The sequence below is a fragment of the Chelonoidis abingdonii genome, chromosome 20 (assembly GCF_003597395.2).
Source record: "Chelonoidis abingdonii isolate Lonesome George chromosome 20, CheloAbing_2.0, whole genome shotgun sequence".
NCBI classification, from domain to species: Eukaryota; Metazoa; Chordata; order Testudines; family Testudinidae; genus Chelonoidis; species Chelonoidis abingdonii.
In genome coordinates this window covers 19075937-19103932 of record NC_133788.1, presented here as the reverse complement: position 1 = coordinate 19103932, position 27996 = coordinate 19075937, and the positions used below count along the sequence as shown (strand labels likewise).

The window sequence follows — 27996 nt, the reverse complement described above, 5'->3', positions numbered from 1 at the left end:
TGACGTTAGCTAGGAGCGCCAGTGACACGTACAATATAATTGGAGCGGGTGAGTGTGATGTCATCAAAGAGGACGAGCGTCTGACTTCACTCGCCGGAAGGTAGCGGCGGCGTGGGCGGGGCGGAGCCGAGTGGGTTCGGTCTCGGTGTGAAGGGGGGACGAGTCACAGGTTAGCTGGAGTCGGGGATTTTCTTACCCGCTCCATTGGGGAGGTCCCGGACGCCTGGGTCCTGGTTGTGAGGAGGAAGGTTCTTCAGCCCCCCAAGGGCCCGGACGCCGGGGTACTGTTTCCACTCTGGAAGAAGGGCGGTTCAGAGCTGGGGGTGGACGCCTGGGTTCTGCTTTCAGTGAAGGGCTAAGAGCGGGGCCCCGTAGCCCCTGTCTCGTTTTGCAGCCTTGGGCAAGTCATGTTACTTCCCCTCCCTTGGCACTGGCACTACTGCCTCTTGCTTTCTTGCCCTTGGGTCCGAGGTGGGACTGCTGAGCAGACTGCTGAGCAGCCCGGTGTGGGTGCTGTAATGGAAGTGGCAGAGATAAATGCAGTTATAATAAATCACTGTTTTGGCTTCTAGGTGTTTCTTAAAAGCAGCAGAGAATCCTGTGGCACCTTATAGACTAACAGACGTTTTGGAGCATGAGCTTTCATTGGTGAATACCCACTTCATCAGATGCATGTGACATCCCACGGAAGCTCATGCTCCAAAACGTCTGTTAGTCTATAAGGTGCCACAGGATTCACTGCTGCTTTTACAGATCCAGACTAACACAGTTACCCCTCTGATAAGGGTTTTTTGGCTGTGTTGGAGGCGTGTCCCATTCTGGAGATCTGGTGCCCCAGGATCTCAAACCATTTTGGAGATACTCAGAAACTTAACTTCATGTGAGCTCTTAATAACAGTTGAAAATAGCATCTGGGAGCCCTGATTACTAGACCTTCCTCCCCTTCTAGAGCTGCTAATAGAATGTAGGAGTTCTGATGTGGTCTTCCTCTTCCAACCTCTAGACCCAGACAGACCCTCAGTGACAGGAACAGAACCCAGTAATCCTGATGCCTAGTTCTTTGCTTTAATTGTTAGATCACATTTACTTGCCTAGAGCTGTCAAAAGCTGTGATGCACCCTATGCAAATGAAGCAGTTATCTTTTTTCTGCTGATAATTGTATCTTTGTTTTGTCTTTAGGACTGGTGGTAAAAATGGCAGAGTGTTCTGGCCTTCAGTTTGTCAGCCCCTATGCATTTGAAGCAATGCAGAAGGTGGATGTTGTGCGCTTGGCAGCACTAAGTGACCCAGAGCTAAGGCTTTTATTGCCTTGCCTGGTACGAATGGCTCTTTGTGCCCCAGCTGATCAGAGCCAAAGCTGGGCGCAGGATAAAAAACTTATCCTTCGACTCCTTTCGGGAGTGGAAGCTGTCAACTCAATTGTTGCCTTGTTGTCTGTGGATTTTCATGCCTTGGAGCAGGATGCGAACAAAGAGCAGCAGCTTAGGTAGCTAAAAGTATACATTTTTTTTAAAAAATGATTGTTTAGAAATGTATATGTATGACTATTTCATCTGAATGTTGCCCTTGACCTGTCCTGATGCTCAAGTGGCACTGTGCTAAAAGGCTATTTCACATCCCATGCGAGTTTCTTGTACCTTGGGCTTAACTGGTCGGCACGTAGCGATGGTGGTGGGATTTACCGCTTTTCTCAGTAACTTAATGTTCTCTTCCCACTCCAAAGCTAGACAATGGGGCACTGATGCCCTCCAAAGGCAGTTCTGTCTGATCGTCTTTAACCAGAAGGACTAAGTGTTGGAATTCAAGGCTTCTGAGGGTGTATGGGAAATAGGGACATCCTCAAAGTGGATGGCATTCCTTGGAACCATAAGGATGCTCTTGTTATCTTTGGCTGTGGTCTGTGTGTTGAGTGGGGATAGAGGCACCTATGTTTTTACAGTGCATTTGAGCAATTGTCATGTGCATTTTTTCCCTGTTGTATGAGATTTGAAAATATCATAAAGTCATGATAACTCTTCTGTTGGCCTGAGAAGACTATCAAGGAAGTTTCATAGTATCGGCAAAACAAGTGTAGATTATTGTCTTATTTCTTGCTTTAATATTTAAAGTGTTGAGATACTATGGTGATCATGTATAAGAACCTATATAGAACAGAATAACTAGAAAGGCTACTGGTTTCTATGCCTTATTTTTTTAAACAGCTGTTTTTGCCTTTTAATTATTTGTTAGACACAAACTTGGAGGAGGCGGTGGAGAAAGCATCTTGGTGTCACAACTTCAGCATGGTCTGACATTGGAGTTCGAGCACAGTGATTCCCCTCGTCGGCTTCGTCTTGTGCTTAGTGAATTATTGGCAATTATGAATAAGGTGAATGTCTCTCTCTCTCTTTTTTTTTTTTTTTTTTAATTTCTTAGTGATTGTAAATTTGGTATTGGTGCAAATGAAGACCCCTGATAGATGGCCGTGTTGAGAACCTGGCAAAAAGCAGTCTAATGTTGTGCATGTTGCATTTGACCTTGCCAGTGCATCTGAATACTGACGTCCAATCCCTTAGCTACCCCAATCCCAGGCCACTGTCAAGCAGAAACTGTCAATCATGCTAAATTGTCTAGACTAGCTCTCCTGGTAATTTAAACCCCATGTGAATCCAGCTTTCTAGAACTGAAAGGCCGAGGATAAGATTTTTCCAAGTGACTTAGGCACTTAAAAGCCTTCGGGCTTTTGCTGTTAAGTGCCTAAGTCACCTTTGAAAATGGAAGTTAGGCTCAGAAGTGATGTAGGCACTCCTGAAAATTTTACTCATAGCCTATTGTGCAAATGTTGCATGACCCCTCCATATTGGTCTTTATTTTACTTTTCCACCTGGGAATTTATCAGATTTATACAAATGTCAGTGGATGGTGCTCTTAAGTTTGAAAAAGTACTTACAATTGAAATATATAGCAGGCATTATTGCTATTTCTATAACTCTACTTCAACTAGTACAGTAATTATTCTCCTATAAATTAATTCTTCCATCTCCCCATAAAAAATGCACACATCTATTATAGCGTTGCAGCACGACTGATCCAAAATTCAGCAGATGGTTGTGCTATAACTGATGATTAAGGCTAAGATTATGTCATGCAGGTTGCAGCAGTCACAGAATCCGTGACTTCCAGTGACCTCTGTGACATTGGGGGGCCCCGCAGTGGCCCAGCCTCCGTGCACGGCAGGGGACTCTCCCGCAGCTGCTCAGCAACGGCAGGTGGCGGGACCCCCGCAACTGACCAGCCGTCACCACCAGCAGTGACCTTTGAGCTGCTTAGCCACTGCCACTGGCAGGGGTTCCCCTTTCAGCATCTCAGCCTCTGCCAGCAGCTGGGGCACCCCCACAGCTGCTCGCTGGCCATGGGCAGGGGACCCCTCCCAACCACAGGGCAATGGGGTCCCTGCAGGTCCCAGCTGCTGCAGGGTGTGGGGCAGGATGCTAGATCCTCTTCCATTCCCATTTTGTCATGGATGTTTTTAGTAAAAGTTGGGGACATGTCATGGCTTCTGTGATTTTTTTTTTTTTGTTTATTGCCCGTGACCGGTCCCTGACTTTTATTAAAAATATCCATGACAAAATCATAGCCTTACTGATGTTGATTTAAACAGATTAATTACCTTTTATGCTACCAGACCACATTGAAATATTTTATACCTACAGTATATGTATTAAGAACACTTAACAGAAAGCATAATGAGTTAATAGAAAACTAATTTTTTTGAGAGATATATATAAAAAATAATTAGTACACAGGGTTTCAGGCATTTGAGATTCTTTAATACCGTATGTGTCATTTTGGTTTAATGATGAGTTGTTGGTTTTAATCACAGCTGTGGTTTTTAGACTAATGAGCTGTTCCCAAAAGATGAACCACCTAAGAGTGTTGGTTCCTTTTCTTTGTCGTGTGAAAATTCAGAGGCTGCTTTTGTTCACTTAATTACAGTTGCATACTCAAATATTATGAGCAACTCTGTGGTTCTTGAGAAATTTTGTAAAAGCAAAACTGATTACTGACAAAATATTGTTTGTTATTGACCATTCTTAACATACCCAATCTATTGAGTTTAAATCCATGTGAATTTGAGGGAAACCAATGGCTGTGTTGTTTAGTCACCTTATTAAGCTTGTACTATGATGAACAACTTCTTGCTGTAGGTTTTGGAAACAAATGGTGAGTTTTTCTTCAAGTCATCTGAACTCTTCGAGAGTCCTGTCTATTTGGAGGAAGCAGCAGATGTTCTCTGTATTTTACAAGCAGGTGCGCTATTCTGTATTTCTGAAGCTTTGAGTAATGCTATTTTTAAATTTGTCAGTGTTTCACTCTGCCACTAAATTGGTTCTAATTTCATAGATGGTTTTAGACTTAAAAGTCCACCCTAATTTCTGGAGTCATCTTAACTGATTTAAAACTAATGGCCAGCTCTTCTGAAGGAGAAATGGCCCATTCGTTAATCCTAAAAGCCCAGTGCTAACTGGAGATTGAACCTTAGACCTCCTAAAACTGTTTCCATTCAGAACTGCCTTCGCTGTTACCCATAGTGGATGTGGCTGAAGCTCTGCTACATGTTAAAAATGGAGCCTGGTTCCTGTGTCTCCTAGTGGCCAACGTTCCTGATAGCTTTAATGAAGGTAGGCTGTAATTTATGGTGTTCACCTTATTTTTTCTGGGAGTTAATAACAACTTGAACATTAAAAATTCATTCCAGGCTGAAATTCATTCCAAGTGTATATGTTCTAGTAGCCCAGAGACACTTGCATGCAGAAATTTAGTTTGGATACATCTGTGTCTGTCTTAGGGGCATTTCTGTCCTGCTACGTTCCCTCACTTAATGCTCAGACTCTCCTGTGGTATGGCCACTGCTTCTCTCCAAGGAGGCCTAATTGGGACTCACTGCTCTGCCTGTTACAGCATTCCTAAAATGCAGCCTTTTATCTTTAGGTCGCCAGTTTGAATCCCAAGTCAATAGTGACTAAAAATTAACACCACTGGTAGGTAGTAGATTACATCAGTCCAGTTCCTAGTATATGAGCATCGCTATCAGAAAGCCCTCATCAAAGTTCATGCTGATTAGAGAGGCCAAGGCATGTGTGGTCGTTCCCTTTTGCCTCTGTGAGTTTTCCTTCCAGGTTAGCCTGAGGCATAGTGAGGTGGGAGTAGAGGAGAAACTTATACTACTGTTGTCCATGCTGTATCACTTACACTGTTGGAGACTCCAGGACTGCCAAATATAGTAGAACCCCATTTATCTCTGGCTCTCTGCATTTACTGAACAACTAGGACTCCAGGACCAGAAGTCGGCCATCTCTCCTGTGGCTGCTAGATGGCACTGCAGCATCACATTTTCCCATTCTCCGGTTTATTCGGATTTTTGATGATCTGATCTGGCCCCAGTCCTGATTAAACCAGATAAACAGGGTTCTGCTGCACATCACTAGACTTCAGTTTGAGAGGGGGAGATACAGGTATAATTCGCTGAGGTCAGTTGGATCATGCCTAAATTTGTAGTGACACGATAAGCTCTTTGGGCAAGGACTGTCTTTTTGTTCTTTGTGTGGCACCCTACACACTGGGGTCCTGGTCCATGACTTGGGCTGCTAGGTGCTTCCATAATACATATAGTAAATAATGATAGCAAAATAGCTCCTCAGAGCTTTGTCTGTGTGACTGTCCAGTGCAAAATATGGCTTTTCAGACCTCCTATAATGTTTAGTTTGTAGAGGTTTGATTAAGAATGGTGAACGACAAGATGAGGAAAGCCTTGGAGGCCGTCGTAGGACAGAGGCGCTTCGTCACCTGTGTAAAATGAACCCTTCCCAGGCCCTGAAGATCCGAGGCATGGTGGTAAGCCTGCGATTGGTTCATTATGAAATGGCACGAGTCCTAATTGTTTTCTAATACTCCATTAAGGATCACTTGTCAAATGGAGACTGGCTTTCTTTGGCTGTGTGCTAGGTGGAAGAGTGCCATCTACCAGGGCTTGGGGTGGCTTTGACAATGGATCACACAAAGAATGAATCTTCGGATGATGGCGTGAGTGACCTGGTATGTTTTGTGAGTGGATTACTTCTTGGAACGAATGCAAAAGTTCGGACGTGGTTTGGGACTTTTATCCGAAATGGACAACAGGTAAGAATCTGAGAATTCCTGGAGAATTGGTAAAAATAAAGTTCAACAGTTTGGATTTTGTGTGTGTATTTTGTTTCCAGTAATCCCATTTTTACACCTTGCTGCAAGGCATGACTTATGGGAAACCTTCCTCTAGTTGAAAAGGACTGGACGCCACTCCTTGGGTCTGCCAATTCTAGACTAAGGTCACTGAAGAGCGCCCTCTGGTGGTCCCTCTCTGCCTTCTCAGTGATTTTACAGTAGTCTCATAGACGTGGACTGCGGGACCATAGATCTAATAAGGTTTTAGATCATAAATGGTTTTAGACCATAGTCCCACTGTCAGTCTCACTACAGTTTATTTCATACCCAGCAGTAGAAAGTCATGCATTGGTTTGTTGCAATTTTTTAGTGCCTGTACCTCACTAAAATAGAGCATTGTAATGCAGTTTTGTTGTGGCCGCAGCCCACCCAATTAAATGATTGTTGTTAACTTGGCTGCATGAACTTTCACTAAAATTGTTGTCTACTAGGAATGTACCTTTTAGTAAAACGGCCAGATTGATGTGTTTTCCTAGAATTACCGTTGCTTCTTTCACCTTTCCCCACAGCGAAAAAAGGAGAATGTTAGTTCTGTGCTTTGGCAAATGAGAAGACAGCTGCTCCTGGAATTAATGGGGATCCTTCCCACTGTTCGCAGCACGCACATTGTAGAAGAAGCAGATGCCGACATGGAACCAAATGTATCTGTGTATTCTGGATTGAAAGAAGAGCATGTAGTGAAAGCCAGTGCGCTGTTACGTCTCTATTGTGCTTTGATGGGCATCGCTGGTCTGAAGTAATCAATATTTTCTTGCTGTTGGTATTCCTACTAGCTGTTTATCCATCTGAAAATAAATACGACCTTTCAACTATTGGGAACCTCAGGCAGTTCCAATCTGGGCTTTCCTTCTCTGCCATAATGTCCTGTGTCCATACCTAGTGGGACTTGCCTTTGTAAGACTGAGAATACCCTCTGTTTGCTCTGTCCTGCTTTGTCTCCTCACCTATTTTGGAGTTGAAATTTCCAGCTTGTTGAAAGGTTCCTTATCTTTGTTTTGGACAGAACAAATATATAGCTTAAAATGCACAGAAACAGCTGTGTAATTCCCTTTCTTGCTACATCCTTGGCAGGAAAGTTTTCTGTCCTCCACTGGTGAGGGTGGATGCATTTGTGAGAAGTCTCACTGTCTAAAGTGAGTTTTATATGAGAAATCTCTTGGTTCCTTTTTTGTAATAAAATTAATTCCTGTAGAATCAATTTAAAAATTAGACATCTGTTTTTGGAGTAGTATTTAAGTCAGAAAACTGCTGAAAATCGTGGTTATATTGGGTCATGTCACAAAATACATTGCTTTCACTTCGAATTAATTTTTTATATCGGTTTGTTTCTGTGGCTAGACTAATGATAACACAGTATCTTATTATGTGGCTTCTAGTTGTATGAATATATGATACTAATAATTGTGAGTACGTAAGATAGCGATCTGGTTATTTGGGACTTTTAAATATTTCATTATAAAAATCTCTGCTTAGAACAACGACCTTGGAATTCTTAAGTCCAGAGAGAACTTCTAAGTAATTTCTATAACCATATATTGATAGTCTCTAACCAGTGTAGCCAGGTTGGAAATGCATTCTGCCTTAAGATAAATTGGCCTTTTTAAGGGGGGGAAACATCTTTTATTTCTTTTGTTCTTGTTTAGACCAACTGATGAGGAAGCTGAGCAGTTACTTCAGCTAATGACGAGCCGTCCTCCTGCGACTCCAGCTGGTGTTCGTTTTGTATCGCTCTCATTCTGCATGCTCCTGGCTTTCTCCACCCTCGTCAGGTACCTGGAACAATAGAGACAGAGCCTTCAAGAGTTATTAGTGGAGCATGGCCAGGGCAGCACTAACCCAGACAGAAGCATGTGGGCTCTCCACCAGTTCTTCCTCTTTTAATTCTCTATGGACATGGAGCCTCTTCAGAAAGAGGTTCTATCACTGGTGGGGTTAATAAATCGATGATGCTCCACCTCTCACTAGTGCAAAGTGCTTTGGGAAGTGGAGTACAGGCATTAGGCTGCATTGCCTTGTGATATTGCAGGGTGTTATAGTTAAGCCTCTGGACTAGGCCTTCTGTATTCCTTTTCCACTGAATGTGTTTGGTGAGCATCTTAAGCCATCACTCAAAGGGTTTACAAAAAATAGTTATTTAATGGAAGTGGCCTTCTAATAAAGGTAGAGCAAGAATTCTTGTATTTGGGGGGTCCCTTGGTATGCTCTCAAGACGGGAAATTACCCAATAAGGGTGAACTTTTATACAGATTGTGCTGTAGGTGCTATCAAATTTAAAAGTACTCACGTTTATTAGCACTGTGCTGGCATTGTGTGTTCTTAAATATTAACTCCTTGGGTCTGCTGATTATTAGTGAAATTATGTGTGGCTCCAGAAATGAAACAGCTTTGGGATTTCTTTATTTAGTACCCCAGAACAGGAGCAGCTGATGGTAATGTGGCTGAGCTGGATGATAAAAGAAGAAGCCTATTTTGAAAGGTGAGAGCTTAATTTTCAAAATTACCTGATAAGCCATGGTTTTATGTCCTCTCTGGAAACTCACTTGTTCATCTTTGTTCCAACAGCATTTCTGGGGTGTCTGCTTCCTTTGGAGAGATGCTCTTACTGGTTGCCATGTATTTCCACAGCAATCAGCTCAGTGCAATCATTGATTTGGTCTGTTCTACTTTGGGAATGAAGGTAACTTCTAAATGCCTTCCTCCAAATGAATTTTTTTCTCTTTATAAATGCACCATCAATAAGTGAATTTTATTCCAGTGTTATCTGACTTTTATACCTAAAGACAACTGAAAATCTGTTTCTACTTTGTTCTTGAACAAATGTATCTTTAAATAAAGCATCTTCACATAAATAGGTTTCCTTATCATAAAAGCAAAATGTATATCGAGTAGTAGAATTGAAACATGAATGCCTGTTAACATAATAACATTCTGTGTGCTAAAAGTTGTGTAAGATATCAAACTAAGTATTTTCAAAAGGAATTGTCCTATTGAAATGAACTTTGTGTTCTCAGAAGAAAACTGTGATATCTAACAGACTCCATTTTTTGCAAGTTGTAATGCAGAGTACTTTCTAGAAGGGACTGTAAATTTTCATTTAAAAAAATGTAGAGAAGTCTCGTATCATGTAAACTTCTTAAGCAATATCTGAAAATCGGCCTGTTTTACTTATCAGCTGAGTCTTGGATTCAGTTTTTTCCCCTATGGGAGCTTCTGACTTCACTAAATTTAAAAACAGCAATGAATTCTCAGAGTGGGGAAGATGCACATAATCTTGAACTTGTGACACTGGAATGTAAAATAAACTGAATTGCAAATGTATTATTTGAATGTGTGAAATATGGCCTTAACAAAGGCAGTGGGAGATTCAAGTAGTCGCAGGCTGAAATAGGATCAACACTAAAAGCTATTTATAATGTTTTACACATTTGAACAAGCCAGATCTTAAAGCCTAAGAGCAAACACCTCGTTATTTGTTTCAGATTGTTATTAAGCCCAGTTCACTGAGCAGAATGAAGACCATCTTCACACAGGAGATTTTCACTGAACAGGTAATCTTTGAGTTTTTTTTTTTTTAAACCATTTCATTTTAATTTCTGTTTGTAGTACTATGCAACTGCTTTAAAAGGTTCAGAACAACTATTGCACTTGCTTTTGGTATCTTAGTTTTATCACACTTTTTTCTACTTTGTTTCTTCTGAAGGCTAATATGAACTTTTTAAAATTTACCTGGGACTAGTCACACTTTTTGCAGAGTTATTGTAGCATATCTAATGGAGTAGGAAGATCTTTTAGGACCAGTTTCTGCCATCCTTACCCTTGTTGAATAGTATCTTACTCTGTCATTAGTCCTGCTGATTTCAGTGTGGCCCTGCTTCCCATGAGTGGGACTGGCAGAATTGGATCTTAAATTTTTTGCTTATTTTTGTGGAGATGGTGATTTTTAAAAAAAACCAAACAAACCCAAAACCTACGGTAATCCATGTCTGCACAAACACATCACAGGTGGAAAAAAGGACTGTAAACATATCTTTCTTCAAAGAGCAAACCATTTTTAAAGGAGGCCGTTGGTTGAAAACATCATAGGCAGAGCTGATTGCACCATTAGTAATGTGGTCCAATTTTTCTCATTTTAAGACCTTGTGTTCAGATTATAACAACTTTGCTAAACATTAACTCTTTGGACTAAAATATTATATCCTGGGTTTCTGCCTCTGGTGGCTTTTTTTAAACTTAAGTCAAAATAGTTAAGACATTTGGAGTTGCTGGAGCTTCTCATGCTTTGGAGCTTGGGGTCAGAGGGAGGAAATGGACTTTGGGAGTTTGTCAACTAGAGCACACTCCCTTCTGAGCCTGGAATGGAACCTAAGATTCCTGAATCTCACCGTTCCTCCACCATAAACACATCTTTGAAACCCACTGGCCAAGTCTCATCCTCTTCTAGTGTTGGTCCATAAAGAGGATGATATCCTATTATTGCTATCAGTTACTCCTGCCACTTCAGCTAGTGAGGTCTGTGCAGTGGTTCTGTAGGTTCCAGCCTTGCTGGTGAATCATGTGGGTGCCAGTGTTATGCCAAATAATGGATTTCTGCATGTTTTTTTAATAGTTTGCTCTTTTTAAAAACCTAGGAAATTACACATACACACAGGGCATTTAAAGAACATTAAGGCTGCAAAATCAAGCCTTCAGATTTTAGGAAATGCCAGAATTAAAATGGTCTGTGAAACTTTAATTTGGGTCCCTTGTGCATATGCATTGTGATAACTACCATTAATTACATGATCATATTGCATACGCACAAAATGGCCAAATTAGAGTTTCACAGGCAATTTTAATTCTAGCATTTCCTGACTGTTGAGCGCTTGATTCTGTAATCTTTTAACAGAGTTCTTTGTATGTAATGTTTATATAAACTGGTTTTATGCAAGTACTCTAAAAAATCATTTGATGATGAAGGAATGAAAATATTTTTCTTGAATATTATAATTTTTCCCATAGGTTGTCACAGCCCATGCAGTTCGTGTACCTGTAACAGGAAATCTGAGTGCCAACATCACTGGGTTTTTGCCCATTCACTGTATCTACCAGCTTCTAAGGAGCCGGTCATTCACCAAACACAAAGTGTCCATAAAGGTATGAGAGTTGTTCCATTCACATTCCAGAAAACTACATGATGATTGGGCTTACGTTCCATTAATAGTTCCTGCTGTTAACTGGAATCTACAAGGATACAGATTTCTACTGTTTGTGTATTATCAATTAATAAAAACTTACAATCTGAATGAAATCTTTGAGCTAGTAAGTGACCATTATCTGGTAACTGGGGTTTGTGGAGTACGTTGAGTTGGCGTGCAAGGCTTTAAGCTCTAAGCTCTGTAAACCAGTGTTCACAATCTAATTTAGTCACTTATAGTTTATCCCAGTTTCCATTTGTACACTTGTTAAAATCTTAGTCAGGAAGAAGGAAGAGTAAGAATGTTGCTGAATAGGACCAAGAGGTATTACTAGAGCTATGCAGCATGGAGAAACTCTCCCACTGCTTGAGATACAATGTCTCGCTCAGTCCAGAGCTGATGCTTTTCCTTTATCTTCCAAAGTGTTAATTTTGAAAGTGTGAATTTAACTGTACAATGGATCTAAATAAATTCATTTAGTTAAAATAAAGTTGTAAATGCACCTAAAAGTAGGAACAGTATTTTTAGTTTCACATGCTGCTATTAAGTGTAACATGTTTGTTCCAGGACTGGATTTATAGACAGCTGTGTGAAACCACCACACCACTTCATCCTCAGTTACTTCCTCTTATTGATGTCTACATTAACTCTATTCTTACTCCCGCTTCTAAATCCAACCCAGAAGCCACAAATCAGCCAGTCACAGAACAGGAAATCTTGAATGTTTTTCAAGGACTCACTGGGGTAAATTTTTTTTTACTTCTTGCATGTCTGTTCTCAAAAGTGTCAATTCAGAAACATCTTCAATATGTTGAACGGAAACTTGCTAGAAAATCTGACCATTGCCTTTCTGTTTCCCTGCTTTTACTCCCCATGTCCTAAACTGTACCTTTCTGGCAAAGATGGTCAGACAAGGTTCCCTTCAGATCCTATTGTTGCCAATCTTTGCCCTGCTCCCTGGAAAATGCTGAACTTGCTGTCTTTGCAGCACCACCAACCTTTGCCTTTGCTAAATATGCGGGTTTGAGATAATGACTTCTCTTTCCAGCAAAAAATTGAAGTGGCAAATGAAGCTGGCGTTCACAGTAACAATCCTTGCATTGTCTTGTATGCTCCCAGGTTAAAGATCAAATTTTAATTAGAAGGGCCCTATATTACATTTCTGGGAAGCAGTTGTTTACATGTGGAGTGAGAATGGGAGGCTGAAACTTTCATAAGGGGTTTGTTCCAGGCTTCCCAAGGCAAATCAGCACTTGCTTCTAACTGTAGAAATGCCTGAGATGTCAAAACATTTTTAGTGGTCTGAAGTTTTCTAAATTACTTCTTTAAAAACAAAAATACCCTAAACTTGGGGCCAAATTTAACTTTACAATGTCACTTTGACTTCAACTTGGCTGCCTTGCTTCCCCCCCATGTTCTCTGCTGAGTCCAAACATTTCCTTTAAGAATAAGGGCAATATAGCAACATGACCTCTGTATGGTTTTATATGCAGGGAGAAAATGCTCGTGTTAATCAGCATTACAGTATCACAGCCCAGCTGCTTGTCCTCTATTATGTCCTCTCTTATGAAGAGGCCCTCCTGGCTAACACAAAGACATTAGGTATGTGTGGGTGAGTGTTGCGCACATCATTGTGACTGAAAGTCAAATGGAAACTAAAGAGGTCTTGTGTGAACAAATGTCAGAATCTGACTACAACAAGAACTGAGACTTCCTAAAACAGATCACATGACATCAGTTTCAGTTGCTGTAGTAATGAGCACAGCAGTTAAGAACCTTCTGGTGTTCCTATTCACTCTGGCAGAGCTAGCACTGACTGTTGTATCTAACACAATATTATGTAGCTGGTCAGAAGACTCTCGAGGTCAGGAGTAGGAGCCAACATAGGTTCTATTTTAAACCCATGGTTCTGTTGTCTGTATTCTAAATCATCCATTTCAGATCTAGCCAGAATGAAACTTGGCAGAAAAGTTACTTCAAATTTTTTTATAATAAACTGTGTTCTAAGTGATGAAAATACCAAAACATTTTTGGTAGCTTTGGATGCTCTTTTTACATGGCAATGAATTTATATTGTTGGCAATTATTTTCTGGCTTTGTGGGTGTCGTGTTTCTTCTCCTTCTCCCCTCCCCCCAAATGTGGACATGGCTGATAGTCTTTCATAGGAAAGAGAGTTAAAACCAACACTTACTGAGTGTTCTACAATTCATGAACTCTCATTTGATTTCAGTGGAAACCTGCTGGTAAGCATGGTGTGCATTTCCAGCCATCGTTTTACCTTGCAAATCTTCCAGCATTCATCAATATGCATATCAACTGAATGTTTGCTATGCTAACTAGTATTATGTGAGAGTACAATGGCATACTAAAATTCATCAGGCTTCCTCCCATGCTGATAGCTTGCATACTGCTGTAAAATATGGTGTGTACTGGCAGAATACATTCTATGTAGTACTGTACCATATTTCCATGTTGTTCTTTGAATAAAGAACATTCAGACTTGGGCTGTAATTTCGTAAGATAAGGTTGGATCTGGTCAAAATTAGCGACGCAGAAATCCAGTGATAATCCATGAGCTGAAGGGAGAGGTGGTAGGTGAAACTATTTGCAGAGCTGAGGTCCTCTGGTCATTAAAAAGAATAGGAGTATTGTAGCATAAGCTACAATAAATTTGTTAGTCTCTAAGGTGCCAAAAGTACTATTCTTTTTGCGGATACAGACTAACACGGCTACTGCTCTGAAATCTGGTCATTAAGGATCCCCTGATACTTTTCACAAGACTAGGAGTGTTACCTTATGTGTCCTGGTCAAAATTAATCTTGAATAATTCTAATCTGGTTCTTGAAATTCTCATTGCAACTTCAGCTGACAAAGCTTATAGTTTACTAGCAGTGATTGTATAATATTCCTGGGACAAAATGGCTGCCTTAGAAGTGATTGTGTTTCATTGGTGGGTCAAATGAACTCTATATGTACAAATTGTACAGCACTTTGTGGTCATTCAAGATGTGGGGCTGGGGGAGAAATGCTATGAAAATGCAAGGAAGTGGTGATTTTATTACCATTTTTTTTTTCTCTTTTAAAGAGAGAGCTTGGGTAGGGGCCCTGTTTTCATGTTAAAGAGCAGGAAAATGTGGTTGGATCAAACGTTCATTCCGACTTCATCCCCATGTATCTCCATATTGCTATTTAAATAGTGCCACTCATCAGTAGTCCTTAAAACAGGATGATTCAGTTATCCTTATGAACTGCAGTATAAGCAAGTAGATTGGCAGCCTGAGCTCTGAATTTGCGTTTGCCTTCTAGTCTAACTCACAAGATTTCAATAGTGGTAGGAATTATTAATAGTTTTTAAACATCTTTCCTTATAGCTGCCATGCAAAAAAAGCCCAAATCTTACTCTTCAGCACTGATGGATCAAATTCCAATCAAGTACCTTATCCGGCAGGCACAAGGACTGCAGCAGGAACTGGGAGGTATATTTGAGTGTCTAACATATGAGAAGGGAAACTGAGCATAATCTTTGTTTTCTGATGTCCTGTATTTATTGGGCAGAACTGTAAGAGAGTAGCTTTCTTCTGCTTTGTGGTATGTTTTTAATAATATTTGTATAACTTGCAGTTCTCCTGTCTTTAGGCCCTCAAATTTATTCTATCTTTTTGCTTTTACCTGTCTTAAAATCTGCCAACAGCTTAGAGTGAGCATAGATTCATATTTAGAGAAAGCTACCATATAACAATAACCGTAACGTACGCCTGTCTGAAACTTGTGGAACAAACTTCCATTTGTTTCAGTGGATCCTAACATACGTCAAATGTTCTGTAAAAGCGACTGTGAGTTTTTAATTTACTGTCTCCCTCAATCTACCTGACACAGCGTGAGACATTTTGGAAAGGTAGAAGATACCATCATAATTGCCTTCGTATTGTAGATACTTGAGTTCTAATCTGAGGCTGTAAATACACAAGCTTATTTAAGACGGATGAGGTAAATTACATGTACTTTAGAACATTCCAAGGACTCATTCAGTGAAACTTTGTTATTGAGGTGATAAGGACACAATTTATTTAGCTAAAGGTATATTGGGATTTAGATTGGAGAGACTGAGCTCTTTTTAACTTTTGAAGGCTTGCATTCTGCGTTGCTGCGCCTCCTTGCTACTAACTACCCACACTTATGTATTGTGGACGATTGGATCTGTGAGGAGCAAATCACGGGTACCGATGCCTTGCTGCGACGGATGCTTCTTACCAACACTGCCAAAAACCATTCTTCCAAACAACTCCAAGAAGGTAAATAATAACTTCATCTGTGAAGTAGGCGGTTCCTGGTTTCTTTCCTAATAGTTTAATGGTCTGGCCTACATAAACATTGAAAATGTGCATGTGATATACAATGTAGCTGTTTCCTCCCTCCCTTCATTTTGTGTTTGTATGATGCATGATGTTTGAGGATTATAATAGCTAGATAGGAAAAACACACCTAGATCAGATTCCCAAATGTGCCACTGTGACAGGTTGGATCACAGAACCCCCCCTTGGGAGCTGCAACCTGATGTGCCAAGTCTACTTCTGTCCCTGCATTCCCTGCCAGCTAGGGGCCCCAGCACCCTGTCTTGCTGAGCCAGACACTCCTGTCTGCTCCAACAAGGACCCAGAGTCTGAATTACTTGCCCCAAAGCTGCAGGATTAACTGAAAACAGCTAACAGAAGTGTTCCTATCTTTAACACTCAAATGCCCAACTCCCAATGGGGTCTAAACCCAAATAAATCAGTTTTACCCTGTATAAAGCTTATGCAGGGTAAACTCATAAATTGTTCACCCTCTGTAACACTGATAGAGAGATATGCACAGTTGTTTGCTCCCCAAGGAATTAATACATACTCTGAGTTAATTAATAAGTAAAAAATGATTTTATTAAATACAGAAAGTAGGATTCAAGTGGTTCCACAGACTAATAGACAGAACAAAGGAAGTCACCAAGCAAAATAAAATGCACAAATCTATGTCTAATCAAACTTGGGTGGTGGTGTTGGAACTGTACAGCAGCAAGCTTGTTAGCACCGAGGTTTAGAAATAGTTAGATTTAAACATGGATTTGGAAAATGGCAGAAGGCTAGTTTGATCAGATTTCCCACTGCTTTTTTTTCTGTAGCATTTTCCGTGCTCCCAGGAAATCACACTCAGGTGATGCAGATTCTAGAACACTTAACACTACTGTCTGCTGGTGAGCTGATTCCTTATGCAGAGGTATTGACATCAAATATGAACCAACTGCTGAATACTGGAGTCCCGCGGAGAATTCTTCAGACAGTCAATAAGCTTTGGATGGTCCTTAACACTGTGATGCCTAGAAGGTAGATTCAGCTTACTGTTCAGTTTAACACAGCAGGTAAAGTGGTAGAATGCCACCTCCTGTTTCCTAGGTTTTGACTCGCTGCTGCTCTGAATGGTGGTAAGCTATGGACTTGATCCCAGAAATTAGTTCGGCACCTCGTGAGATCAGGTCCTTATTATAACAACATTGCTGGAGCTAAACTTGTACCTATTCTCCAAAGAAGAGTAACTCTTACCATTATAAAAGACTTCACAGATAAGTAAAAAGGAACAAAAGTCACATTTAAAAAAAAAAGAGTAGAAACCTACAACTGTCTTCACATACACTTTAAGAATGGGATTATAGCATGCATCCATTTATGGTGGCTGGCTGAATATAAAATTTAGGACCCAGGTGCTGAAAAATATATTTAATGACAGCTTGCTTTTTAGAACAAGTAGATTCTCTGTATTGCTCTGAAAATACATCTTGGATGGGTGACTTTCCAGAAAAAGCATATTGTAAGATGATGTCTTGTTTAATCCTTGAATTAATATTTCATAATCAGTGTAGTAAACTGAGGATTTTAACTGTAGGCTGAGAATGTGTAATTAGCTGGCACTCATTTATTTCAGCTGTTGTCTGTTAATCTGTTTTACTTAAGCAGCAGCTTTTAGATTTAAAAAAAAAAAAAATGTCCTTGTAGGTTGTGGGTGATGACTGTTAATGCGTTGCAGCCTTCCGTAAAGATAGTCCGACAGCAAAAGTACACTCAGAATGATCTGATGATCGACCCTCTGATTGTACTAAGATGTGATCAGAGAGTTCACAGGTAAGTGAACTCCAGCTAACTTTTCATAATACTCAAGTGTTCTAAGACCATCGCCTGTCATGCTGACCAATAGACTTATTGTTTCCTTGTACTCTCCCATCTGTCGGCATCTGCCTGTTGTCTCTTACCTTAACTTAGACATTGTAAGCACTTTGGGGCAGGGACTTTTTCATCTCTTTGTACAGCATCTAGCACAACAGGGTCCTGGTGCATGACCAGGGCCACTGGGCATTATGGTAATGCAAATAATGATGATTCATTGAGTTTAATTAAAGTATTACCATGTAATGGTATTCCATGGATGACTTCTGTAAAATGTTCTAATATTTAAAATCCTCTCAAGCTTTAATTTGTTCTTCATCATCCCATCTTCCCATTTCACTTATTTATAAATACCATTACTTACCTTTGTTTCGTCGTCTTGTTCTCTGTTTTTTGTATGTTTTTTCTCCCCTTTCTTCCAGCTTTAGTTCTTTCCCTAGTAATTGATCCATTATTCCATTGGAGTAAGTAGTTTCCAGTTAACTCCAGGCTCTTTTCAATATTCCTCTGCAGACATTGAAGCTTGTGTTAACATCATTTTTTAATCTCATCTATTGAGTGAGATATTACAAGCCCGTTCTGCTGTCTGCCTGGCTATCCAGGTGCGATTTAAAGATCCTACATTTCTAAAAATGCAAGGGAGAATAGTGGCCTATGTTAATTTTCAGTCAAATTTGGATTTAATGCCCAAGCACTTGGAGAGGAATTGCTGAGAGCTGGATGTCAGCCATATTTGCCTATAGACTCATAGACTTTTAAGGTCAGAAGGGACCAATATGATCATCTAGTCTGACCTCCTGCACAAAGCAGGCCACAGAATCCTACCCATCCCCTTCTATAACAAACTCCTAACCTATGTCTGAATTATTGAAGTCTTCAAATTGTGGTTTGAAGACCTCAAGCTGCAGAGAATCCACCAGCAAGTGACCCATGCCCCACGCTGCAGAGGAAGGCGAAAAACCTCCAGGGCCTCTGCCAATCTGCCCTGGAGGAAAATTCCTTCCCGACCCCAAATATGGCGATCAGCTAAACCCTGAGCATGTGGGCAAGACTCACCAGCCAGCACTCAGGAAAGAGTTCTCTGCAGTAACTCAGATCCCATCCCATCTAACATCACATCACAGACCACTGGGCATACTTACCTATATAGGTAGGGCATTGCCACCATCAAACTGTGGGCTGCCTCACGTATGAATGGTGTTTTTTCAGCTCCCTTTCATTCCTAGGCTGCCATAGGTCAGTTTCTTTTGCAATTTACTCATATACTTGTTTGTGTGTGTGGAAGGCAGAGTCGAATGGCAGCCCTCTAAAGGGGAATTTTGGCTGACAACATGCTGTGCTTTATCATCTGGAAAAGCTATAATATTATCAGCCTGCAACCAAGCGTACATCTTCAGTGCACAAAGGGGAAAAAAGTGTTCTTACCTCGGATTAGCTAACTGAGTTAAAATAGCTGTGAAGACATGGCAACTTGACATTTAACTTGGGTTAGCAGCTTGAGTTAAAGCCTATAGGGGCCTTGTCAATCAGAGAGGTTTTCACACTTTCCTTACTTAGCTTTATCCAGCATGTGTGCATGTTCTACCCAGTAACTGCCTTTTGTTTGTCATCTGTTAGATGTCCTCCTCTGATGGATATTACTCTGCACATGCTGAATGGATATCTCCTGGCTTCAAAAGCCTACCTTAGTTCCCACCTAAAGGAAACGGCTGAGCAGGACATTAGGCCATCCCAAAATATGATGGGCCCAGAGGCCCCAGAAGTTACAAGAGAGGAACTGAAAAATGCATTGCTTGCTGCCCAGGTAATAATGATGAAATGGTTGGTAATGAAGATACAAAGCTAACAATAGCTCCAAAATATGTAAGCACTATAAACAGTAGCGAAAGCAGAGAGACTGTGTATACTGAGTTGTCCTACCGTAAGTAGAAAACTGACACTCTGTTCAACTTCCAGATTGGATCTAATAGCCTGAACTCTTTTTTTTTTCTCTCATCTTTTTCTAGCCCAGAGCATCATGCTGATGGCTGACCATTATAACAGCATCTTTCTCTGTCAGTAGAATAGAAAAGAGTTCTGCTTATGTTCCCCCCTTTTATCTTCTTCCTCCCATTGTCCAGAGGAGTATTTTTATACCCTCACAGCATTGGAATTATAGAGCATTGAGCAAATGTGACAACCTCCTGAAGGCCATTTCAATGTTAGCTGCTTCTGTTAAGTAACTTTACGAAGTGCAAGGCTGGCAATGGTTGATTTTGGTTACCTTTATGTCTCAGAGCTCTTGTTGTGAGTACTTTTTATTTTACACACATGCTTCTTTTCTCTCTCACACTTGACAAAGTGTAATTAACCACTTGTAACTTGCCTCCAGCTGGGAGAGTGATCGAGCAGTCAGTTTCACAGCCACTATAGTTTTTGATCAGCCAGCAAGAAGTTTTCATGCTTGGGTGGTTAGTTTGTTGTCCTCCGGATGCAGTGTACTGCATGGCCATTTGTGTATCCTTCTCTGATCTAGAACCAGCTTAGATCAGGATTGGATTCCCTCTTTTTATAGAGTGGTGCTGTAAGTATAGATCTCTACACTAGCTAGGATAGTTGATATCAGGATATTTGTATACTTTGCATACCAGGCACATATATTTGCATGTATAGTCTGTGTATAAGTTTTAATATTAAAACTCCTTAGTCTACATGTGTGCACTGTAGAACAATATTTGATTTCTAGAGAATGATTTAGTCCATTGAAACTGTAATCTTTTTTTTGTTCTCGATTTTAAAATAACTCATTACCCTTTATTCCAGTCTTACAGAAGCTGTGGATTTGCTTGTCTATGGGAGCAACTGTAGCTATTTTTAATGCCTTAGTTTCTTACATTGCCACTAACTGACACATGCAGACAGCATATAGTTATGTAAAGTTGCAGTGAGTACGTCCTATACTGACATTAGGATTTTAGGGAATAATAAAATAGTCCCTGGTAGCTGCCTAGTGTCTACCAGTTTCAATGAACAAAAGCTGATGATTATAGCAACGAGGAGAGAGAACTGGAATATATAACTTATTCAAAACACATACATTTGGTGGATAACAGCCTTGCTGTGGTTATATTGTTTGACCATATCTGAAGAATGGGCAGAGCATGTAACAAGCAAATGTTTCATTCATGAATCTTTTTCCCTGGGCACAGCGTGTTTGTATGTAAGTTACTCCATGAGTACACACACATACTTCATGCTTCATTTTGTTTTACTAACTTTTGCGCTGCTTGACTCCTTTCCAGGACAGTGCTGCTGTGCAGATCCTTTTAGAGATTTGCTTACCTACAGAAGAGGAGAAAGCTCAGGGCAGCAACTCTCACAGTCTGCTAAAGAATATTCAAAGTGCTGCTGCCATTGGACCTCAGAGTAAGGGTCTAGAAGAGGAAGAAGATAGCCTTTTGTGTAATCTCAGAGAAGTTCAATGTCTCATCTGCTGCCTACTGCATCAAATGTACATTGCAGATCCCAACATTGTTAAACTAGTTCACTTTCAGGTCAGTTTTTTGTTGGCTACATCTTATTTTCACATTTTTGTAATGGCTCTTTAGGAAGTAATAGTTGGCTAGGGCAATGCAGAATGAATCCAAAGCCAGTGCACTCATGCAGCATTGGAAAGAGAACAAGGGCAAAACTTTTCTTAGTACAGTAGTTATTTTACACCCAGCTTCCAGTGCTCATACAGGCATTTAAAAAGCAGTGGTCAAGAGGGAAATGGCTAGGTGCAACTTTTGCTCCCTACCACTTGTGTGTTCATATGTATCCATCCACCACTACAGGGGAATGGGGCTAATCCATGTTATAATGTGCTCAGCCCATAACCAACCCACTTGTTCCCCCATTTGTGCAGATTACTAGTTCCTGCTAAGGAAAAAGTAATCTGTGCTCAGGGCCACATTCTGTATATTGGCGCATTAATGCTGGTTTTTAAACCTGTTAATATATGTCTGTGCTAAAAGCCTGAATTTGGCTGAGAGTGTGGGAACAGAAGGAGAAAGATTGTCTCTGCAGAAGTTGCTGGTGGTACTTGTAAAAATCTGGAAAGCCAAGCAAATTAATTGTCTTGAGGCAAACACGGCTTGGATGACACTTTATCTTGATCTGTGTTAAGACTGAGTAAATATTATGAGTAAAATGTTTAAAACAATGTAAACAAAGGGCTTTAAAAAACCCAAAAACTTAATGCAGTTAAGCTTCTATTATGACTTTTTATGAAATTGAATAAGGTTTTCTTCTCTTGTTCAAATAGGGTTATCCATGTGAACTTCTGTCACTGACAGTGGCAGGTATTCCTTCCATGCATATCTGTCTGGATTTCATACCAGAGCTCATTGCTCAGCCTGAACTTGAAAAACAGGTACTGTATGGCCATGTAGTTTGAGAGGCATTGGAAGTATTTAATCTTGGAGAAACTTTTCTCTAGGCTGCAAAGTACTGCATTTTCCATTGATACTAAATTCACGAACATGTTTTTCCTTAATATTAACTTTGGTAAAATATTTTTACAAACATTGTAACTGCATTTGTCTGTGCCTTAGTTTCTCCATTTGTAAAATGGGGACAAATTACCGCGTAGAGGGGAGAGGCCAAATTAATTGTTTTGTAAAGATCTTTAGATTGGAAGTGCAAAGCAAATCTGTATTAAAAATAACTTTTTTTTTACCTGTTTCTCTCCCTCTTCACTCCCACAGATATTTGCCATCCAGCTGCTTTCATATTTGTGTATCCAGTATGCATTACCTAAATCTCTCAGTGTGGCTCGCTTAGCTATCAATGTCATGGGAACACTGCTAACAGGTGAACAGCCAGATAACATCAAAACACTGGAATACTTTTGTGGAGAAGTGGTTGAAATTTTACTCTAAGGCAAAGGTTCTCAAACTTCATTGCACCCTGACCCACACCTGACAACAAAAATTACTACGGGTCCCCACGCAGGGGGCCTGTAACCTGAGCCCTGCTGCTCAGGGCTGAAGCCCTCAGGTTTGGGCTTTGGTCCCAGGCCCCAGCAAGTCCAAGTGAGCCCTGGAAACCCCATTAAAATGAGGTTGTGACCCACTTTGATGTCCCAACCCACAGTATGAGACCTGCTGCTCTAGAAAATATACATTCCGCTACACTCTTTCGATATCCCAATCTGTCTTTTTATGAAAACACCAAGATTAAAAAAGTTCTTTATATTCATACTAATTTTTCATCTCTGTATAAGTGTGTGTTTTAGACAGTTGGGCTGGACACAGTGAAGAAACATGCAAACTAACAGCTTAACTGTTCTCTCATCCCTTACGAGTTCCTAATGAGTTGTTAGAATTAAGTAACGTTGAAGAGACTAGCATGTAGGAAATTTGGATTCCATCCTAATTACAAAACAGGAACAAAATTTATTGCCTAACTTTATCCTCTTTATCTTGCTGATGTCACAGAAGAATCCTAGTAATTGGCATTTTATGCCTTTTAAATGCACCAGGAAGTAGCATGGAGTAATGTTGCATGTTTGCTAAGGTTTTTTGGCTTTATAAGAAATACACATAACATGTTTAATCATAACATGAAATGGCATTTTAGGACATAAATTGCAATCATAAATGTAATGACAGCTCTTGATTCTTTTAAACGTTTCCCCTTCCTTACCAGTTTTAACCCAGACAAAGCGCTATGCTTTCTTCATGCCGACCCTGCCTTGTTTGGTCTCCTTCTGCCAAGCCTTTCCTCCGCTGTATGATGATATTATGTCTCTGCTGATACAGATAGGACAAGTTTGTGCCTCTGATGTTGCTACACAGACAAGAGACTTTGATCCAATTATTACACGTAAGTAATGACACTGCGTATTCCAAAACTAATGGTATAACTTAAGACAACTGTATCTCTAACACCTTGAAAGGTTAGAGTGGATTTTTGAGGTCACTGTGAAAGTGACCTCCCCCCCACCCCCAGGTTTTTTAAATGCAGATGGGGCCATAAGAGGATGTGATATATGCTATTTGCTATAGCAGACTTGGAATGAAAGGGATAAGCAGAGGCTTTTGGCTTCTAATATATTTTATGGACCTCTTGCACTGCTTATTTCATTCTTAAGAATAATTGAAATTGGATGTTCTGCTTCTAGGGTACAAATGAGCTGCAACAGGGTAGAGTATCTCACTTTGAAACATAGCTAAGAAATAAAGTCCACAGTGTTATCCTTGTTCTACAAAGTAAAATTCCAGAGTTGTGTGAGGTTTGTTTGTGCAACTCCCTTTAATTTAATGAGGTGCAATTAAACCCTTATGCAGTGATTTGAAAATGTGCCTCAAAGTTGGATTCTTACTCAGTTTTCCGGTGTGCTGTTTAGAAACAGGAAGGAGATGGTTATTATCCCAGGAAGAAGGGACCTTTCAGCTAATAAGTATATCTTGCAGAAGAAAACAGGAAACACTAACATCAAGAGAACCCTTTCTTGTGAACTAGGCCCTTTTCTTCTTGCCCTTAAATTATCAAACTTTATAAACTTTGTTTCACTTGATAAAATTTTGTGTATCAAGCTGTGTTGTCTAGTAGATATGAGTATTCATTATATTTAATGCACCCCTGAAGAAAACTCAATTTCACCAAAAAGACCAGTTATCTCCTTGTTTGCTGTTACGATGGCATCTGTAATTTACTTTTTGTTGTTGAGAGAGCCTCTCTATCCAGGTGCATTTCGTTGTATTTACAGAAGTTCATTTGGTTTAGAATAAGTATCTTCATATTCCTGGCTGGAATTTGTTCCCCTTGGCTCTTGATGTTCATTGACAGAATCCATGACTGATGCAGATTTATTCCTTATATTGTCATGAATTAAAGGATGTGGAAAGTCCCGGCTTCTTTTTTCTCTTAGACCCAAGCAACAGCAAAAGTTCACTCCATGCATTTTGTTGGTGTTAATTATTGGCCTTGAAACTTTTAGAAGTCTCATATGGGCACTTCAGATTGCTTTGTTTTCTTAATATACTGTCTGACTTTTTTCCATCGCAACAGTGTTTCCTGGGGCAGGGGGTGGGGGGTGGGGGTGTTAGAGTGGAGATGAGTTGAAATCAAGCTGATCCACATATTAGGTACAAATTTATAGTAGTTTTACCATATATCTCTGAGTGAAAAGGTGTGTAAAGGTGTGTGTAAAGGTGTGTAAAGGTGTATCTCTGAGTGAAAAGGTGTGTAAAGTTGAAGTATGTGCCTGTACTTCACATTCTAAAATGGCAAAAAAATATATATGTGCCTGTAATGGAATGTCATTGGTGGGTGATGTCTGCTGCATCTGTAAGGGGTAAAGAAGTGTCTAATGGCTGGCGCAGGACAGCTAGGTTCTATTCCCAGATGTACTGCTGACTTTTATGTCCTCTTGGGCAAGTCACTCAAGGTTTGCACTTCCTCCCCTTTCTAAAGCAAACAGGATGCCCATTTCACAGGGTGCTGTGAGGCTTCGGGCCCCTTCCCCTTGGAATTATTAAAACCACTGTCTTTGTCAGAAAAGAACCAACCAAAAATAAAATCAAGTAGACCCAAACAGAAATGTTCCCTTAGTATCTCCAGAAAGGGTGATGGAATTAAACCAGTGCATACTTGGGCTTTAATCTGTCCCTGTGGTGGTAGCAGTGTTTCCAGTTCACCATCTGAAAACATGCACACTTGTCTGTGTACACAGGAGAAGAAACAGTTTTTGTTGAACTGTGTTTCTATGTAATTTTCCATAGGTCTCCAGCAACTAAAGGAGAAACCAAATGAAGAATCAGGACTTTGTAAAGATTCATTTTATAAGAGTGGACGAAAGAACATAGGAAGCATGGACCCTGATGTTCAGTTATGCCAGTGTATTGAAAGGACCATCATTGAAATAATTAACATGAGCGTTAGTGGAGTTTAGGAAAAACAGAAATGAAGTTGGACTACAGCAAGTATAATGTACAGTTTCTAATGTTGGTAACAACTGCCAAAGAGGAATTAGAAATTGGATTGGAACCAGTAGTATCTTTCACTTGTTGGATTCTACACAAAGTTGTGGACTGATCCTGTCTAAAGAGGAGAATTCTTAAGGAGATCTGCACTGCTTTCCTTTGAAAGTCTCTCTGCCTCAAGTGGTGGTCCTAAATGAAGACCTTTCTAGTGGAGTTAGGTTGTGAATACCTGCAATGTTTTCATACAACACCCTTTAAAAAAGCAGCCTGTGAAGTAAGCCTAATGTTTGTCTGAACATGTTGAGCCTTCCCATCTTGCAGAGACATCGTGGGTAAGAGGAAAAACATGCAGGGAAAATTGGGATTGAAAAGCATTAACCCAAACAGACAGTTGCAACAGTTTCTTGCAAAGCAAAATGCAATAAACTCCCTAAAGAACAGCATGGAGAAGACTGGAAAAAACACTCTAAATTGCTTCTGCAGTTTCATGAAGTCCTAGACAAAGACTAAAAATCATTTTACTCACTTTCAAACCACTGCACAAGATTTGAGTTGATGAGATCAGCAACTCTCAAAATATTAAGGCATTCATTTGCAGATAAGTCGGCTTTTAAAAAATTCTACAAACAAGTTTGGGATGACTTTGAAAAAGTCTTGAAATTGGTTAAAAAGTTTCAACAAATGTTAATACTGCAAAAGCACATTCTTCTTAAAGAACTTTATTTTTATAATGCTGCTCAATTACCTTTAGTAACTTTTTTTTAATATTGCTTACTTAAACATGAGAGGAACCTAAAGCACTAAATGCAAAAGATCTCTTGATTTATCATCTGGATAGGATTTAAAAATCAGTGTTCTTGAGGCCAAAGTGATTAACGCTAAATTGCCTTGTGATGAATGGCAGTTTTTAGCCATAGCAAAGTGGTTCTAGGAAAAGAGGTATGTGATGGAGTGGTGTCAGTTTGGTGAATTAAAAGAATCGATCCTTCAGTATTTACCACACCCAGAACTTTTGAAAGTAGTGAGTAGTTACTGCATGCAAGAAAACTGCAGGATGAGGCCTGGTACACCCTTCACCAATCTTCTGCAGCCATGCGCAAGCTCTTCTGGTGTACAGGATGACAGTCTCTACTAAAGCCATAAATATAGGAAAGTAAATGGCTTTGTGTGAGGTGAGTGTAGTACTTTTAGCAGGCATTTTGCTATTAAACTTACCATTCTAAGAGGATCTTCTGTTGTATTAAAATGACAGCATCCATGGTCTTTCTAAAAGAAAAATAAAATATTCTGTTTGATTAAACCTATTTTTAAGCCCAGGGAGGAATGACCTGATTCTCTTAAAAACAGTGGCCTTCACTTTTGTATAGCTTGTCCTTCAAAAGTATCAGATCAGAGTGCAGAAAAGCTAATACTCAAATTGCAAAACCAAATGTACAATACACATTGCAGTATTATCTCCGTATTGATTGGTCAAAGCCTGCAATAACCATGTGTTAATACTTTTAGTAGGAAGGTGGTATTCTTTTTGCCATACGTATTGATGTAAACTATGTAAATAAGTTACGTTTTATTTGTTTTTCTCAAGATTGTAATATTTTATATACTGTAGTGACATTTTAAGAGAAACCTAATGTACATATATTTTTGGATGGATTCATAAACTGTTTCAAACGGACTTGCATGAATTGATTGCTCATTTCAAATTTAAAATCCTTTCCATGTTGGATGTCTAAGTGAAGGAACGCTTCCCTCAGGGCTCTAGTGCACAAACTAAATGACTTTAAAAACCACCGACTTCCTTACAAAGTCAGAATCTTCCCTCATAAATGGCTAAATGTCTGAAAGATTAGATGTAATTGCATGCTAAAATTTTAAAAATTACTGACCACTGAATTCTGTCTCCATTAGAATTGTAGGTTTGAGCCCTCCATTTGCAATAGACATAGATTCCCCCCCCCGCAGTTACTTATCTAGTGCTCTGTTTACAAACTTTTAAAAGGTAAAGGTTGAAACATGAACTACCCCCTATTTTAAAGCAGAGGGTTTTCATCATTTTACCAGTCAGTTCAAAGATCCCCACTACCACCTTTGAGATTGCAGAAGATGCGTTATCTTGAGTGCTTGAAATTTCGTGTTTAAAAAGCCACATGTACCTCAGATGCAACTCTGCACTGCAATAACCTGACCTCTAGAGCAATGGCAACCCTATTCCAAGCATGTCAGTTTTGATGTGTTGTCACTTTTAAGAACCAGTGTGGAACAATCTCACTTTATGTAGGATACCAACTAGTCATCAAATGACCAAGACTTTTGGTTACTAGTGATTTGGGCTTGACTTTAACATCATTCATGTAGCCTTTTGCCAGTCCCTGAGCCATCCACTCCCTGCACAGTTCATAGCTATTTAAAAAGAGAGTGAACAGCAATATTACTAGTATAT

General features: G+C 39.9%; 1 protein-coding gene across 2 annotated transcripts; it reads left to right on the top strand.

The window, feature by feature from the left end:
- The first annotated feature begins 67 nt into the window (after positions 1-67).
- Positions 68-27231, top strand: INTS2 (integrator complex subunit 2). Of its 2 annotated transcripts, none has more exons than XM_032779305.2 (25): positions 68-100; positions 1181-1487; positions 2231-2369; positions 4189-4291; positions 4549-4662; positions 5745-5875; positions 5987-6160; positions 6751-6977; positions 7885-8010; positions 8646-8717; positions 8804-8918; positions 9721-9789; positions 11240-11374; positions 11983-12159; positions 12909-13017; positions 14788-14892; positions 15544-15708; positions 16572-16773; positions 17440-17565; positions 19225-19411; positions 20889-21140; positions 21893-22000; positions 22335-22440; positions 23278-23454; positions 25356-27231. In XM_032779305.2, the coding sequence occupies exons 2-25, from the start codon at positions 1195-1197 to the stop codon at positions 25523-25525; spliced, it is 3582 nt and encodes a 1193-aa protein (XP_032635196.1). In that variant the 5' UTR covers positions 68-100; positions 1181-1194; the 3' UTR covers positions 25526-27231. The 2 variants fall into 2 exon arrangements, with proteins under 2 accessions (XP_032635196.1, XP_032635195.1); XM_032779304.2 differs by having other exon boundaries at positions 71-169.
- The last annotated feature ends 765 nt before the right edge of the window (positions 27232-27996 follow it).

What these genes read in the sequence shown, in the direction of transcription:
- INTS2 (XM_032779305.2), top strand. Translation starts at nt 1,195, where the DNA reads ATGGCAGAGTGTTCTGGCCTTCAGTTTGTCAGCCCCTATGCATTTGAA. An exon ending in GTTCTACTTTGGGAATGAAG is followed by an intron (nt 8,919 to 9,720) that starts GTAACTTCTAAA and finishes TATTTGTTTCAG; the next exon opens with ATTGTTATTAAGCCCAGTTC. An exon ending in AACACTGTGATGCCTAGAAG is followed by an intron (nt 16,774 to 17,439) that starts GTAGATTCAGCT and finishes ATGTCCTTGTAG; the next exon opens with GTTGTGGGTGATGACTGTTA.